Source organism: Cynocephalus volans, chromosome 10 (genome assembly GCF_027409185.1).
Source record: "Cynocephalus volans isolate mCynVol1 chromosome 10, mCynVol1.pri, whole genome shotgun sequence".
Lineage (NCBI taxonomy): Eukaryota > Metazoa > Chordata > Mammalia > Dermoptera > Cynocephalidae > Cynocephalus > Cynocephalus volans.
This window is the reverse complement of record NC_084469.1, coordinates 112024925-112042158: the sequence shown is the minus strand read 5'-3', so window position 1 is coordinate 112042158 and position 17234 is coordinate 112024925. Positions and strand designations below refer to the sequence as shown.

General features: G+C 53.5%; 1 protein-coding gene across 6 annotated transcripts; it reads left to right on the top strand.

The window, feature by feature from the left end:
• Nucleotides 1-1121: 1121 nt before the first annotated feature.
• Nucleotides 1122-17114, top strand: GAS8 (growth arrest specific 8). 6 transcript variants are annotated; one of them, XM_063111417.1, is made up of 11 exons: nucleotides 1122-1185; nucleotides 2033-2119; nucleotides 4644-4841; nucleotides 5546-5752; nucleotides 7611-7665; nucleotides 8342-8547; nucleotides 9075-9242; nucleotides 9574-9660; nucleotides 12412-12621; nucleotides 15267-15332; nucleotides 16849-17114. In XM_063111417.1, exons 1-11 carry the CDS (start codon nucleotides 1183-1185, stop codon nucleotides 16996-16998), a joined length of 1437 nt encoding a protein of 478 aa, XP_062967487.1. In that variant the 5' UTR covers nucleotides 1122-1182; the 3' UTR covers nucleotides 16999-17114. The 6 variants fall into 6 exon arrangements, with proteins under 6 accessions (XP_062967487.1, XP_062967486.1, XP_062967491.1 ...); XM_063111416.1 differs by having other exon boundaries at nucleotides 8285-8547; XM_063111421.1 differs by lacking the exons at nucleotides 1122-1185; nucleotides 2033-2119; nucleotides 4644-4841 and having other exon boundaries at nucleotides 5696-5756.
• Nucleotides 17115-17234: the final 120 nt, after the last annotated feature.

Genomic DNA, 17234 nt, shown 5'->3' with positions numbered 1-17234 from the left:
CTCCACCAGGCCTCACAACAGCCTTGGGGCCTACTATAAATAAATCACAGCTCTGTGCCAGCTGAGTCAATGCAGTCCTTCCACTTGGCTGCTCCCTTCCAAGAACAACCAGGGATTGGGTGGGCAAACACGGAAGCCATTGGGGATCATCACTGTGGCTCTCAGACCCCCACCACTGTAGGGGTGCCTGGTGCCTGAGCAAGCCCCGCTCATGTGGCGCCTTCCTCCCTGGGCTGGACAGGAAGACCTGAGCCCACCCAAATCCTTCCCTCATGACTCATACTTTGCCCCCAACACATCTCTCTGGAATCTTCATTACAAAACAGATGGGAAGCAAGACCTGCTGCAAGGCCACTTTTTAAAGGATGCTAAATTTGAGAGCTTATATTAAAAGAAAACAAATAGTGTGTAAAGAAAGGCACTTGCTTATGACAAATGCTCAGCCTCGGGGTGACGTAGATCATTGTGTGTAGGTAACAGGGCGATTGCAGGGATTGGAAATTTGCTTTGGGAATCGTAAAATAGTTAGCAGTTTTCAGAGCAAGGTTAGAAAGGGAAATGACAACTCTCCTTTTTCTGCAGTGCCTGTCTGGAAGCCTCTGGCTGAGGTTTTCGGTTCTCATCCATGAGGACAGGAGGCCACAGGGGAGGTCTCTTCAGGCAGAGGAGTTTATTTTTGTGAAGGGGACACTTGTTGCCTTCAAAATTTTGGAGCTAAGTTGCAACATACTTTTCTTTCCTATTTCTATTTCGTCGTCGTCTTGTGAGGGTTTGTGGAAGCCCAACTGTACCGGGCCTCAGCAGGACAGCAGGAGGGAGCGATCTTCAACGGCGGGCGGGGTGGTGAGGTGCAGGGGCAGAGTCTCAGCCCCAATTTGCATCTAATTTGGGCAGAATGGTCCTTCACTCTTTCTGAGCGTCTTTACTGAGCTCCTGCTGCGTGCTGTCCAGGCGTTCTCCCCGCCCTCCGGAGCTCGAGTTCCAGCGCGGGAGGCCGGCGGTAAACGAAGCACGACCCGCAGCGATCCCCGCTCGCGCCCCGGCTGCTTCCGGCGCGCGTTGCCAGGGACGCCCGTCCGCCGTTGCCAGGGCGTGTCGGCGAGCGGGGTCTCGCGAGAATCCCCGAGACCTCGCGCGTGATCTCCGCGGTTGCGGGGACGCCGGGGCTGCCGCGCCGGCGCCATGGTGAGCGGGGTCCGGGTCTCGGGCCCCGGGGCTGCCGCGGAGAGGCCCGGCGCCCTGGGTCCTGTGCCCACGGGTGGCCGTGGCCCCACAGGAGAGAACCAGGGTCGAGGGGTCCCGGGGACCCCGCGCTCACTAGCCAGGCTCGGGCACACGAGGGCGCCCGGAGGCGCGGGGCGGGGCCGCCCCCTGGAAGTTAAGTTTCAGGAAAAAGCCCCAAAGCGGACTGTGCCTTCGCCGGCGTGTGGGGGCGCGCGGTTGTTCTGTCCCTGATGGAAATGTCGCCTAGAAGCGCGGGCCCAAGAGGGTCGGTGTGGCCGAGGCGGAGGTGGCTGGAAGTTCAGGGTCTGCGGGGTGAGGGCCGCGTCCCCGAGCTCCCGGGTCGGGTGTTCGGGGGGGTTCCCTGCCTGGAGGTAGGAAGCCCCGAGTGGCCGTGGAGGGTCCGTGTCCCCGCACTTTGTGAACGGATTCTCGCACGTCTTTCCGTGGTGGTTACCAGCGTGGTGACATTTGGCAGTGTGGTGCTTGTTTTCTTTTTTGAGTCCAAATAAACTCTGCATGCAGACCAAAGAGTGAATGGGTTTCTCGTTCCTTTTAGAATGGGAAAATGTTCTCTTCTGAAAAGGAAGATTTCTCTTTTGTGCTTCTCGAAATGTTGGACAGGGGTGTGCGATGCAGGTGGGGCAGCTCGGGAAGAGTGAAGAGCTAGCTCCAGGCGCCGCTGCTGGGGGCTCGGGACAGTGCGCGCTGGGGACAGAGGCTCCGGAACAGGTGCTCACGGGCTGAGCGCATCGGAGCCAGCCGAGAAAGGGAACCCTGACTAACCCTATCATCTCTTCTTTAACCGAAGGCGCCGAAAAAGAAAGGGAAGAAGGGCAAAGCTAGAGGCACCCCGGTAGTCGATGGGCTGGCTCCAGAGGACATGAGCCAGGAGCAGGTGAGCAGGGCCCCATGGCGACCCCGGGGTGGGGCGGCTGCTGCCCGGCTGTCTTTGTGAACCTGACCGCTGTGTTTCTCCATCTCCCTCAGTCTGGACCCTCCAGTTCTGTCCAAGCCAGAATATGCCTCCCCCATGTCCACAATTTCCATCAGCTCCCAAGCTTTCAAAGGCGTGACATATTTTTAAAAATGCAGTCCCGCCACGTTAAAGAACTGTTTGATAGAGTGGTGGGAATTTGGAAGGAATTATTTTTCTGATGTAAAAGCTAGTTTTCATTTTCTGTATTACCTTTCAGTCTTATCCTTTTGTGTACTTGATGGTGACGGAGCTGTTATCATAGTACATGCATATAGAGCATTCTCTTTTATTTAGCATCAAACATAGCAAAAAGTAAGTTTTTAAAAGGAACAGAATATACTGATTAGTTTTCTCATTATTTTTGATAAAAGTTCCAAGAAGGAGTAACAGTGTCAGGGCTGCCTTTTTCTTGTTGTCTGTGCTTATTTTGGGGAGGGGGTGATGTTTTTATAATTTCTTTGCAAGAATTATTTAAAGTCACTTGTTCATTTTGCAGTAGTCAAGGGCTAGCGAGTATAATTATATAATTACAATTTCACATAAAAGGCTCCTGAAAACCACAATATGTGTCAAGCATGGGACATCTTCCGCCTCTGTGTTGACAGACAGTTGTGTGGTAAGCAGCTGACACAGGACCTGAGGGCTCTGTGTCAGCTTGTACATTAGTAAAACTTACTTTCTTATAGTTTTGATAAATAAATATGAAGGATACTGAGAGTCAGATGAGCTGCAGTTAGAGAGCCGGGCTAGGGCCCTTGCACACTGGTAAAGAGCGGCTTTATTTCACATGTGGTGGGACTGGGTTTGTGTTTTCGAAAGAGGGCTGGGGCTGCTGGGTGGAGGACAGGTTGGATATTGCTTTGCTGCCTCACTTGAGCTGATTCTTGTCTCCCTGTTCACTTCCCCTCCCTGTGGAGATAGCCTCGCCATTGCACGTGGCCTGGAGGCACAGACTTGGAAGCCTCCAGGGTCCAGGCAGGAGTGTGGGCACTGGGGTAACCTGGGGGCATGGGGCATTGGACTCCAGTGCTGTTTGTTTTTTGGTTTTTCAAGAGAAGCTAGAAATCTGGATATTTATAAGAAATCTAAATATTGAGTGATGGCAAAATCTAACACAATGTGAACCAACCAGAGCAGGTAGGAACCCTGGGTTAGTCTGAGTGATGCTAAAGGCCTGGACGTGAAGATGGTTGTCATTTTGCCCAGGCAGTAGTCAGATTTTGGGGTTCTGTGCCTCCCCCTCTGGGGGACCCAGGACCCGGCCCATCGCCCCCACCTCAAAGTCCCTCCTCCTGTTCCTCCTGGTTGGCTGTTTGTCCCATTTCTCTCTTGAGGCGAGAAATGTGGTTTCCCCCTGGGGTACGTGGTATGGGGAGAGAAAAAGTTTATAGTAAGTGGCCTGGGGCTGTGCCCAAAGGATAACTAATTCTTAAGGTAGGTGAGATCCCAAGAAAGCTGGAAGCCTGTCCTACCTTTTTTTTTTTTTTTAAGACCTATTTGTAGATTTGCAATTGGCTCTGGAACAAACTGTCTTGAGTGTTAGGAGTCTACTGGTTTTGTATATTTTTTGCTTAACATATCTTGAAAGGTGAATGTTTTTCATTTAACATTATTTTGTGGAATGTGTTTAACTGCTACTATATCATTTACGTATCTTTTTTGTGCCATGTAATATGTCTTCTAATTGACATTTTCAACTTTTTTTTTCAACATTTCCCTGTTTAAAATTATCTTAGATAATATCCTTTTTAATCTTTTTGCTGTTGTAATAGTAGTGTGGCTAATATCTTTGGACAACATGCTCTTGTGTTTCTTTTGATTTTCATTTTTGGTGGCTGGCCAGTATGGGGATCTAAACCCATGACTTTGGTATTACAAGGCTGTACTTTAACCAAAAAACTTAACTGGCTAGCCCCTCTTATGTTTCTCCTGAGAAACTTCTTTCATATAAATTCCCAGGAATGGATGAAAGATGTCATTGTTGTACGATTACTGGCTAAATTCAAGAGAGTGTATCCTGTCCCTGGTGGTCTCCTCACGTGTATATATATAGTTTTTGGTGGCTGGCTGGTAGGGGATCCGAACCCTTGACCTTGGTGTTATAACACCATGCTCTAACCAATCTCACATCATATTTTAACTTTTTACTTTATTTATTTTATTTATTTTATTTTTTTAAAGATGACCGGTAAGGGGATCTTAACCCTTGACTTGGTGTTGTCAGCACCACACTCAGCCAGTGAGCGAACCGGCCATCCGTATATGGGATCCGAACCTTGGGCCTTGGTGTTATCAGCACCGCACTCTCCCGAGTGAGCCACAGGCCGGCCCTTAACTTTTTACTTTAGCTGTTGTTTATTTTTAGTGAGAGTGGCCCTTCCTGTCTCCCTCGCTGTGGGTGGGCCCCTGATGGAGCCTCGCCTGCCCCTGTTGTCCTGGCCAGGTGGAAGAGCATGTCGGTCGCATCCGGGAGGAGCTGGACCGCGAGCGGGAGGAGCGCAACTATTTCCAGCTGGAGCGGGACAAGATCCACACGTTCTGGGAGATCACGCGCAGGCAGCTGGAGGAGAAGAAGGCTGAGCTGCGGAACAAGGATCGGGAGATGGAGGAGGCCGAGGAGAGGCACCAGGTGGAGATCAAGGTGAGTGGGAGGCCTGTGCCCATGCAGCACAGGGGATCTGGCCCTGGCAGTGGGGTGGGTTATAGCCCTCTGTGTGTGTCCTTTATGCTGGGAACTGCAAGGTGTTTTTTATAAAAGAGGCTGAGGGAGAGGAGCTTCATCCCTTCAGTGGCAGGAGAGGCTCTGCAGGTCCTGAGTGTTTGGAACTCACCTCCTCTCATGGTAGGAGCATGGGCTACGGGGGCAGGCTGGCATATTTGCAGCCTGGCTCTGCCGCTTAACACTGTGTGAGCTGGGGATGCACCTCACCTTCCAGCCTTGATGTCCTGCTCTGTGCCTTGGGTGAGCAGGCAAGTGCAGGTGTGTGCAGGTGAGCAGGCATGTGCAGGCGTGTGCAGGTGAGCAGATGCGTACAGGTGAGTAGGCATGTGCAGGTGTGTACAGGTGAGTAGGCATGTGCAGGCGTGTGCAGGTGAGCAGGCGCGTACAGGTGAGTAGGCATGTGCAGGTGTGTGCAGGTGTGTGCAGGTGAGTAGGCATGTGCAGGTGTGTGCAGGTGAGTAGGCATGTGCAGGTGAGCAGGTGTGTGCAGGTGAGCAGGCATGTGCAGGTGTGTGCAGGTGAGTAGGCGCGTACAGGTGAGTAGGCATGTGCAGGTGTGTGCAGGTGAGCAGGCATGTGCAGGTGTGAGTAGGTGAGCAGGTGGTGCTCCCCCTGCCCTTCAGGTATACAAGCAGAAGGTGAAGCACCTGCTGTATGAGCATCAGAACAACCTGACGGAAATGAAAGCTGAGGGCACAGTGGTCATGAAGCTGGCTCAGAAAGAGCACCACACACAGGAGGGCATGCTGCGCAAGGACGTGCGGGCGTTGAAGGTGGAGCTAAAGGAGCAGGAGCTGGCCAACGAGGTGGTGGTGAAGAACCTGCAGCTGGTAGGTACGAAGGGTGGCAATGGGGTCAAAGGCTGCTGGGGACAATGAGTCTGGGGCTGCCTAAACGCCCAATTATTATTATTATTATTATTTTTTTTTTTTAAAGATGACCGGTAAGGGGATCTTAACCCTTGACTTGGTGTTGTCAGCACCACGCTCACCCAGTGAGCTAACCGGCCATCCCTATATAGGATCCGAACCCGTGGCCCTGGTGTTATCAGCACCGCACTCTCCCGAGTGAGCCACAGGCCGGCCCTAAACGCCCAATTATTCAACAGCAACTGGGATTTCCTATTTTTATAAAAACTCCTGCATTTTTGCAATTCATTGAAATATGAAAGCACGCAGCCAAACCAACCCCATTTTGGGTCCAAATACAGAATTCTGTCTTAAACCCGAGCAACAAAATGACTTCCCCAAAGGAAGATCTGGCTCGGGGTCTTTCTTCATGTACTGCTGACGCCCGACACACAGATACTTTTCCTAGGCAAACGTCAGATGCATTTAGAAAAACACAAACCGACTGTTAAAGTATCCAGGGTGCCTGGGCAGCCGCAGCAGTTCGTTGTGCAAGCTTGTGAGCATCTGATTTACTTTTGAGGCTGGGATTGATCTTTTCTGTGGGAGGCTGGGAATTTCCAGGTGGGGACTGAGTGCCCATTAGGTGTCTGGCCCTGATCTGGTCTTTGACAAAGTGCCTGCCCGTGTGGGGCTGGTGGTTGAGAAGGGAAGGAGACAGCACGTGGGTAGAAGCAGGATACGTGTGTGAAACACATACTGCATATCTGGTGGGGATGAGGACTGTAGGGAGAGCAAAGTGCGGTGCTGAGAGTGCGGGATGTTGCCATTCTCAACCAGGGTTCCAGGAATGCCTCATTGGGAAGGTAACATTTATGCGAAGGCTGAAAGGAGGTAGGTGACCAGGCTAGGAGAGACCAACCCAGGAGAGGGATGGGCCAGTGCCAAGGCCCAGAAGCCAGAGGAGCAAGAGCAGGGGCTGGGGTGAGATGGGTCAGAGCTTGTTGGCCTTGAAAGCCACAGTGGGGTCTGGGGCTTCGACCTTGGGTGAGCCAGGACATCTTCTGAGAATCTGGGCAGAGAAGGGCTGTTTGACTTCAGTTTCCCAAAGTTTTTCCTGGCTGCTGAGCTAAGAAGACTTTGTCAACACATTTATCTCATGCCTGGAAGCCCCCAGCACCCAATGAATCTGGAAAAAACTCAGTGACTTTGCAGTGAAGCCTGCAGTGCTGAAGTGTGGGACCCTTCAGAATTGTCTCATCTTTCCTGCAAAGCACAGAATGGCTGGTTTCAGGTGAATTCAGTGATAGAGGCTGGCTCCTTACCCTGAGGCCTGGATATGGTATTGTTATCTGATCAGAGTTCTCTTTTGGGTAAAAATACTGCTCTAAAAAATAGTTTAAACTTTTTGTTCAAAAATTTAATATATAATGATTTTTTATTAAAATTATTCTTAAATGCTTCCCTAAGCAACAGTGAAGTAGGTTAGCTGGAGCTACGTAAGCCATCTGGAGAGAACCCACAGCTTTGTGAGACGTGCCTGCTGCTCTCTGCCTGTGGGAAGGCAGGTGAGGAGGCAGCGTGCTCAGTGCTCTGTCTCACGCCTGGAGCTGCCTTCAGCTGAGGGAAGTATGCGATGACACGAGGTTGGCAACACCGTGTTGTTCTGGTCATGTTTCGTGAATGTGCAGGCCTGGGGAACCTAGCAGTGGTGGCAGCAGCAGCAGTATAGGCTTTATTGAGCTGGATTTTTTATGGGAGTGAGGGGCAGGGTGAGCCTAAAAGGAGTGGACTTCTCTCTGTGTGGCCGTCCTGTAACTACCTTCTCTCATCTCTGCAGAAACACACCGAGGAGATCACCAAGATGCGGAATGACTTTGAGAGGCAAGTCCGAGGTCAGTTTCTCCCATGCAGATTGTGTAGGGTGTTGCCAGAGACCCCTGTGATTAGAAAGTAATTTACTTCCAGAGCTTGTTATCTCAGGGCACATAAGCCAGATTGAACAGCCCAGGCATGCAACGAGAGAATGTGGGAGTTTCCACAGCCAGTGGACCCACTCAGAATCCCAGAACAGCTTATTTTCATGAAAGTTTGGGCGGCTGTGATGACCACACACTTCTCCACTCCTGCTAAAATTGGCACTTAGCAGCAGGCAGTAGTCAGTCTTGTGGGCAGCTGTCTTAGAATAGTCTTCGCCACGGCTCCTGGCCTGAGAAGGCTCCAATTCCAGAAGTCTGGTTTATTAATAAAGCCACTCAGGCCATGGTTAGTGCCCTCTGGGATCAGCAACATTCAACTGTTGGAGCCCCAGTGCAGGGATCAATTAGCAGTGCCTGCCTCAGGCAGAGGAAGGACGATGGTGGCTTGTGCTGAATTTGCCACCTGTGAGTATCAGCAGAAGCAGCTCCACCCAGACCCACCCTGCTGTCCTAGGGCAGAGCATGTTTGTGCAGCTTTGTTCTGACCGTGGTGGGTGCTCCTGGGCCCTGTGTCAGGCCCCGTCTGTTCTCATAGCCACAGGGGCACCCGCTCTGCCTCTGCTAAGCTGCTGCACGTGCTGCTACCTTTTAGAAATCGAGGCCAAATATGACAAGAAGGTGAAGCTGCTGAGAGAGGAGCTCGACCTGCGGAGAAAGACTGAGATCCACGAGGTGGAGGAGAGGAAAAACGGGCAGATCCACATGCTGATGCAGCGCCACGAGGCGGCCTTCACTGACATCAAGAACTACTACAACGACATCACCCTCAACAATCTGGCCCTTATCAACTCCCTCAAGGTACCACACGGGGCGGCTGGAGGTGCCATCTGTCCTGACTGCGGGGTCCAGGCCCCAGCTCACAAGCCCCTCAGACCCAATACCCCTTTTGTAAAATATTCAATGATGTCCCTCTATTGTCCTTAGTTGAAAGTCATAAATAACCTGTCTACACCTATAATTGAAAACAATCAGGATTTTTCCCCAATGTGGTATGGAGGGGAAGTAATAAAATAAAGTGTGTTCTGATATGTAAAAGCTCAGGTGGAGCTGCTGTAGGCGCCGTGACATGGCCACAGTGTGGCCAGAGCGCTGGCAGTGACAGGATTCCCACAGTGCAGAGCGGCCTGGGGAGCCCTGAACAAAGTGAACCCTCTCAATTTGCATGGAAGCTGCATTCCTACGACATTCAGAATTAGTTAAAACTGTGTGCAGGTGCTCTGCTTATATGTAAAGCAGGTTGAGTGCCCAGCGCGTGAGGCTGACAGGCCCTTCTGTGGGCAGGACCTGCCTGCCCAGAGTCCCTGTGCCTGCACTTGGGCCGACAGGAGCAGATAGAGGACATGCGCAAGAAGGAGGACCGCCTAGAGAGGGAGATGGCAGAGGTGGCCACGCACAACAAGCGCCTGGCAGACCCTCTGCAGAAGGCTCGGGATGAGATGAGCGAGTTGCAGAAGCAGCTCGGGAACTACGAGAGGGACAAGCAGATCCTGGTTGTGAGTTCCCTGCTGAGTTCATCTCCCCCATGGCACGTGTGCTCCTGGGCCCGGGAGAGAAGGAACATCGGGAGGGAGAGATGGGGAGGCTGAACTCTCCCCTTTCTCTGCCTGGTGTTCTCCTGGGGGTGTAGGGTAGTGGGTGTCCTGGGAACCGAGGCCTGGCCCTGTGCCATGTCCCACTGGCTGCCCTGGTGGGGCTGAGCTGCTTGCATCTTTGAGCCACCAGTTCTTTCTGGCAATCGATCCCAAGAGCCTGTATTAGTTACATGGACACCTGGACACCTGTGAATCCTGAACACTTTCCTTCCCACTCCTGTCTTCTCTCCAGCACACAAAAGCACGTTTGAAAGTCACTGAGAAAGAGCTGAAAGACCTGCAGTGGGAGCACGAAGTGCTGGAGCAGCGTTTCGTCAAGGTGAGCAGGGGCTGCTGGCCCTCCGCCAGGACCCCCACCAGTGGGAGGGGGGCTGCCCTCAGGGCCCTGGCCCCTGTGACTGGCTCCAGGAGGTGCAGATCCTTGGCCAGGTTTTTGGGTTCAGAGCTGGAGGTCCTGCTGCCTGCTCTTCCCTCCACACAGTGTCTGTGAAGCAGAAACTCGTGGCTGTTCTGTAGAACCCTGGGGGTCTTGGGGGCAATGGACCACACCCACCTCTGTACCCTCGGGAGCTCCCCTCAGACACTTGGTGGTGGCTTGGCCCCTTGCAGCAACTATCTTTTTATCTGTCTATGTATGTTTCTCAGTACTGACCCATTTATTACATGTTCATTGCCAGAAGCTGTGGATCCTCAGTGTGTAAGTAAAGGTGGGTCCCCTGCTGCTTGGTGCTGGTCCTTACAGGTGGGGACAGTTCCATGAACCTCCTTCCAGACTCTTCCTGCATGCTGTAGTGTAGATGTGACTTTGCTTCACAAAAACAGGATCACGTCATAAACAGTGCATTTGTCTATTTCCGTTGCTTATAACAAAATATTTGGAACTCGGTAATTTATAAAGAAAACGAAATTTACTGCTTACAGTTTCTGAGGCTGGGAAGTCCAAAGTCCATCTGGTGGTGGAGACAGTGACCCAGGGGTCCCACACTGCAGGATGGTGGAAGCAGAGAGAGCAGAGAGCAGAGAGGTTTAAAGTCCTTTTAAAGTCCTCAGAACCACACCCCTGGCCACCATTTTTAATCCATTCTCTGCTGCATGGTCCTACCAATCCAATCACCCCCTCAAAGCCCCACCTTTCAACGACCATAGTAGGATTTCCCACCCTCTTAACAGTCTCAGTGGGGGCCAAGTTTCTAACACATAAAATTTGGGGGACACATTTCAAGCTTATGTGAGTTTTGGGAGGACGTAATTCAATCCAGTACACACAGCTTGCTTTTTAATTTCACAGCATATCCATGTTGCACATATAAAGTGGCCTCGTTCTTTTTACCAGCCAGGTGGTGCCATTACATGAGTGTCAACCATTTGTTGAGCTAGTTCCCCTTGATGCACATCTCTCTGTTTCCAGTCCTTTGCTGTGACAATTATCCTTTCAATTTCCTCTTTGTGCAATGCTATGAGGTAACTTCTAGGAAAGTCAGTTCCTGGCTGTGGAATCGCTGGGTTGGAGGGCTCTGCCCCGAGGGCTGTCCTGAGTTACATACACTCCTGCCACTGTGCATCAGGGACCTCTTCCCCCTCCTTCACCTGCACTAGATCTGAGGAATGTACACCTTTGCCGATATGGCCAGGTAGAAAATACCTCCTTTAATGTGCATTTCTGAGATGGGATGCTTGGTCCTGCCTCCCTCTGTGTGGTTTCAGAGGTCTGGCTTAGGGCCAGTGCCTGCACCTTGGCACCCTGGGCTTGGTCTGTGGTGTGCGTGGCCACAGCACTCTATCTGTGAGCTGTGGCTGTGCGTGCCATTTTTCTTTTCTCGCCTAATCGAAATTCGTGCATGTGGACTATAGTAACGGGACTGGCCCCACCTCCCCAGAGCAGGCTCCTCAGGAAAATCCCACTGATGTATCAGATTCACCTTCAGAGATGTTGAGGGTCCTGCAGGGTGTGAATCGCTGGGAGCCCGCAGGGGGAGCCAGTGAGACCTCGAGTCTGTGTGAGACAAGGACCCACTTCTTCCTTCCTGTGGGTTTCGAGGCACGGGGAGCAGAGACGTGCCTGGATTGCTGCTGTGATCTCTGCCACATTTTCTTCAGTTGTGGTTCATGATACGTGCCAGTCGGTGTCTCTTCTTAGAGAACCAAGAGCTCAAATTTGTCAAAATTTAGAGACCAAGGACGCTTACAATCTACATGTCTGTTGACGGAGAATTGGACTTAAGCAAATCTATGGATTCTGTACAATACTTAGAAAGGACGTGGAACCATGTATGTGCTACCGTGGATGGTGTACCTGGACATGCTGCTGTATGAAAACATGCTGCCGTGTTTTAGCATGATCCTCTTTCCTTCCTAACAGTAATAAATACTTCTACATGTGTAGAGAACATTCTGGAAGGAGTCACTCCAAATGTTCTCAGTGGTGGCCTCTGGGGTGTGGGTTTAAGGGGATATTTTGCTTTTTACTTTTTACCCTTCTGCAAAGTTTTGATTTTTTACAGTGCGTGGTTAACAAGGAGAAGTTAGGAGATGAAAAGAACAGTTTTGCTCACTGACAGGCAGCTGACTCTGAGGCCATGCTCCAGATCTGTGTTTGTGGGACACATCAACAGCTCGAGGGAGTCTGGGATCTGGGGCTGGCTGAGGGAGTGGATCCTCTAAGGGGCTCCCACCCCACAAACGTTGTGGGCTGGCACTAGGATGCCCTGGTTCTCACGTGGTCTCCTGAGCCCACAGCTCTCACTTGGGGCAAGGCTGGCCCTGGCCTACCCAGGGAGCTGCTTTCAGGGTGGGACTGCTCCAGTTGCTGCTTCCTGAGACCCCTTCCTGAGGGGAGGGCTTGTGCCGATGATCTCTTGCCTGCACTGTGTGGACAGCTGCACACCCTTAGTTCTGTGCACAGTGTGGACGGTGCACAGACCCACGTGCCCACGGGTACCATGCTAGTGAAAGGTGACCCTTCCACAGAAGCAGCGTGTTCCAGGCAGGGGCGGAGGTGGGAAGTGGCTGCTCCCCAGGGAGATGTCCCCAGGTGCAGGTCCTTGTCATCCAGCCTGTTGTGTCCCCTCAGGTGCAGCAGGAGCGGGACAAGCTCTATGGCAAGTTCACTGCAGCCATCCAGGAGGTGCAGCAGAAGACGGGCTTCAGGAACCTGGTGCTGGAGCGCAAGCTGCAGGCACTGAGCGCTGCCGTGGAGAAAAGGGAGGTGCAGTTCAACGAGGTGCTGGCCGCCTCCAACCTGGACCCCTCGGCCCTGACGCTCGTGTCCCGCAAGCTCGAGGTAGGCCCCAGACAAGTTCCTGCCCCCGTGGAGGCCTGCCTTTGTTCTGCACTGTGCCTCTGAGATGGGCACAGAGAGCCCTCCATCAGCCGCAGGGGAGGGGCTGCAGGCAGGCCCATCTGCACCAACAGTTTCCTCTCATCAGTTGTGCTTTAATCTTGGGTCTTCACGGATTCTCCTTAACTTCATGGTTCCTGACCAGCTCTGAGCCTCTGCCTGTGCCGTCCTCAAGACATGAGGATGGGCGCGAGTGTGGAAGAGCCATCAGGAATCCCCATGGGCCTCAGCTCCATGGTCGTTTGATGGCAGACTCAGACATCTCCTGATCGCAGCTGGGGCACGGCCACAGTCCCCCAGGGACAGAGGCAGCTCTGGCAGGCCGCCAAGACGTGCTGGTTCAGGATGGGGAACGTGTAGGGATGTGGCTGTGGGGGAGGTCCTAACTCTTTGCAGACTTTGTGGGTACTAGGGGGGTGCTAACCTAGCCTTTTTAGCCTTTGTGGGTGGTGGGGTGTGAGGTATGAGCAGAGCCCAGAATATTCCCTCATTCATGTGTTCTCAGCTGGTTATGGTGCTGCTGCTAGGACTGTCCTGGGCATGAGGGATGGCAGTCAGTCACTCAGATGAAGCCTTGGCCCTCAGGGCCAACTGGGTAGACAGTCAGCTACAGATCTGGGAGGCTGGAGGCTCCTGACAGAGCCCCACAGGACCTTTCCTGCTGCTTGTCTCTGCTCCCTGGACCTGGTTGAAGGGCACAGAAGGAACAGGACACAGGTGAGGGTACCTGTGGATGACATTGGAGCCCTGGCCAGCTGGGGTGGCCGGTGGCTGCCAGGCCCATGGCTGGTCTCCAGCAGTCCAGGTGCAGCTCCCTGGCCCCCTCCTTGCTGCCCCCTGCCCCAGCAGAGGCAGACACAGGTGCATGCACATCAGCGCACTGCTGGTGGGAAATGGCTGCTTCCAGAGCCTCCAACAGGCCCAGTGAGGGAAGGTGGCTCATCTAGGGCGAGATCCTCACAGGGCGGGAGGCACCTGTCTCTGCTGTTTGTGGGGGCTCATCCTTCAGAGGAATGGATGTCTGGGCCCTAGGCATGAGGCTTCTTCACGGTCTACGGGTGTTCTTTATCCTGAGAAGTATAACAGGCAGCATTATTTTTTTTGTGGTTGGCCAGTAAGGGGATCCAAACCCTCGACCTTGGTTGTAATACCATGCTCTAACCAACTGAGCTCACCAGCCATCCCCTCAGGCAGTGTTTTCAAAGTGATTCATCAACGCACACAGTTCAGCTGAACATAAATCCCATCTGCTCACTGCAGACCCCAGGTGCAGGAGACTGTGTTAGGTCACCTGATCTCCACTCAGGATACTCCCGCCTGGCTGGCCCCTAGCCCCCACCCTGAAGCCTGCAGCACTAGGGCCCTTTGAGCCCCTCGCTTACCTACCCTGGGTACACCCAGGTTTGGGGGGGTTTCTGAAAGGCCTGTAAGCTGCTACAGAAGGTTCTGGGCAGGGAAGACTGGATCAGAGAAAACCGCTGTGCCACAGATGGGAACGCAGGGCCACAGGGAGCAGGAAGCAGCTGGTGCAGAGCCGAGCGTTGCAGAGCTGCTGGGAGGGTCTGAGGGGATGATAGGCACACATTTCTGGCCCAGGAGACCAAGCGTTCTCTCACAGACGCCCTCATGGGGGAGTAGGGATGGGCTGGCTCTTGGGGTGGGGTCGTGCAGCCATGGGGTGGGGAAGTTGCTGGGCTTGGAGGAGCACCTTTGTCCCCAGGGTAGGGCCAATCACGTGAGCACAGGCAGTGGGGGAGGGGGAAAAGGGGAGTGAGGTCCTGCTGTCTGAAAATGGAGGGCACCTTCCCCCCTCTTTTGGGAAGGATGGCCAGCTCGATCTAGACGAGTCCCCTGTGCTGCTGGGGCTGTGGTGAGGGTGATAAAAACAGTGGTAGCCCACGATGGCCACCACAGCAGCGTCCACACGCCATGGTGCAGTGGCGCTCCGTGTAGTTCAGCTCCCACCTTTCCTGGTCCTTGCCACCCCAACTTTTGGGTGAGGAACATCCTAGGCAGTGGTGGATGCCTCCGCAGGTACGCTTCGCCCAGGCTGGGCAGGTGGGGTTTGAGAGGCTTCTCTGGACCGCGGTCAGTTGGCTCCAGAGCCAGGTCAGGCCCAGCTCCCAGTCTGGCGCCTGCAGCCCCCAGGTGCGACCCCTCGCAGCCTTGCCGTGTGGCGAGATAAGGCCCACGACGTCTGGGCGGCCCAAAACAGGTGATGTTTTAAAAGTTACACAGGCTGCTTGCTTTCTGCTTAAAGAAGATAGGATAAGTTCACATGATTCAAGAGAGTTAGTGTGAACGGTACTTGGTGACCAGTCCCACCATGCGAAGACACTGCTGCCTTCCCTTCTAGCCACTCCGTTTCTCATGGGTTGGGACAGTTTGTTCATGGAGATGCAGGCAGTGCAGATAGTGTTCCTGCCTTGCTGTCTCTACCTTGGAGGCCTTTTCCTGCTGACTCACCTGGGTGGGCGTACACATTGATTGAGCCAGGCCCTTACTGCCTGGACTTCTGAGGTCCCCTGCTGGCCCACCCATCTGGTGAAAGATGAGTCTCAAGCTCGTGTCTGCCCCTCTCTCCTCAGGATGTTCTGGAATCAAAGAACACCACCATCAAGGACCTGCAGTATGAGCTGGCCCGGGTCTGCAAGGTACGGCCCTGCCTCCTGTCCCTCCCTCAGCACCAGTGGTCACATCCCAAATGCAGCTGGTCTCTTTAGAGGCAGCATTGCTGTCCCTGGTGGTATTGCTCACCTGGTTTGGGATCAGGCACAGCTCTGGTGCTATCCTGCTGTCCCTAACAGGCCTATTCTGCACATGCTGAGGCAGCTTGTCCCTCGGCTCACCCCTCAGCACTGACCTGGCCTCTTGGCAGTTGGAGGGGCCTCTTCCACCCTCCCAGATTCATGCCGACGACAGTGACAGGTCTAATCTTTTACCACTCCTTTGTGAATGTTATGAAAGCCACATGCCCTTTCCATGCCAAAAATGCACATCAGCACAGACTCCTTCTGCAATTTTGGGGGTGGGGGTCAGATGCCTGGTGCCAGGAGCCCACTGTCTCATGTCCTGTGTACCTAAGAGATGCCTGGCTCTGCAACCAGATGGTGAGGCTGAGCCAGCTGCTGTCTGAGCTTTGCCCTCTGACTGCAGAGGGACTTAACAAGAGCAGGCGCCCCAAGTGTATGACTCAGACTTTGCATTCTGGTTTTGTTGTTTTGGGCCATGGCCAGATGTTACCATCTTCCTGGTTTTTAAGAATCCCAGGATGAAGGTGGGGCCTTCCTCTGCCCTCCCCAGACCACACTCAGGCCCTGCTCTGCCCATCCCGACCCTTCCCTCCCCTCCCCTCTCAGGCGCAGGATACTGGTATGTGTAAAACTAAGGCCACCTACTAGTATGTGCAAGTCCTGGAGGGAATGTCCCTGACTCCTGTGTGGTTCTCAGGATGCCTTAGCCTCAGAGAGAGGTGGGAACCACGGCCCAGCCCCTCAGCTCTCTCTGGAGCCCAGCCTGATTTGCCTTCTAACCCCGTCCCAAGCCCTGGGCTCCTCTCTCGTTGATGTGAGGAGAACCAAGCCTTCCGGGCATTTGCTCTGAATCAGGCCAGCTTCAAGTCATCAAACCTGCCCAATCACCCAGTCAAATGTGTCCTTTTTAAAGCATGAATTTTCCAGAGGGGGAGCAGATACTCCAGGCATGGCAGCTGGGAAGTTCCGCCCCAGCACCATTGCCAGGCTGCATCTCTCCTGGGGTGTCTGGGGGCAACCTGGGCAGCCCCCAGGTAAAGATGCAGCATTAGGGAGCTGGAGGGGGATGGAGATCGACAACGGCAGGGAGGGGACGTTGGGAAACATCCAGTGAGGATCCTGGAGTCCACTCAGTCCACAGTGCTGCTCTGGGCCCTGTCCTCTGCCTCAGTCTCCTCATTTGTGAGGTAGGAACAATGACAGCATCTCCCCATCATGGGTTTGCGTTAAAATCTATGAAGGTATTTGGTGCTGGTCTGGCAGAGTGAAGCCCTGGTCAATGCTGGCCTGTTCTCTTACACCTCCCCTCCCTGCCCCTGCATGGGGCTGAACGTAGCTCTGGGTGGGCCTGAGCATGTTGGCCATGGTGCCCAAGCTTAGGCGGGTCCCTCTTTCCTGACGCTGTTTGTCCCCACAGGCCCACAATGACCTGCTACGCACATATGAGGCGAAGCTGCTGGCCTTTGGCGTCCCGCTGGACAACGTGGGCTTCAAGCCTCTGGAGACAGCCGTGACCGGGCAGACGTTGGGCCAGGGCCCTGCAGGACTTGTGGGCACCCCAACGTAGCTGCCCAGCCCAGGGGCCTTGGCCCACAGAGCTGGCTGGGGTCACTCTCCAGATGACACCCCCTTTCACACACCTAGGACAGTAAGTTTTTGTTTTTAGATGTTTTCGTCAGCAAATAAAGGTTTTACACATTTCCTCAGTGTCCTCCCGCCTGGGTCTGTGGAGGAGACCCTCCTGCAGGGCCTCTGCCCACACCCTTCTGTGGGGGCATATCCAATGTGTGCCCATGTGCACCA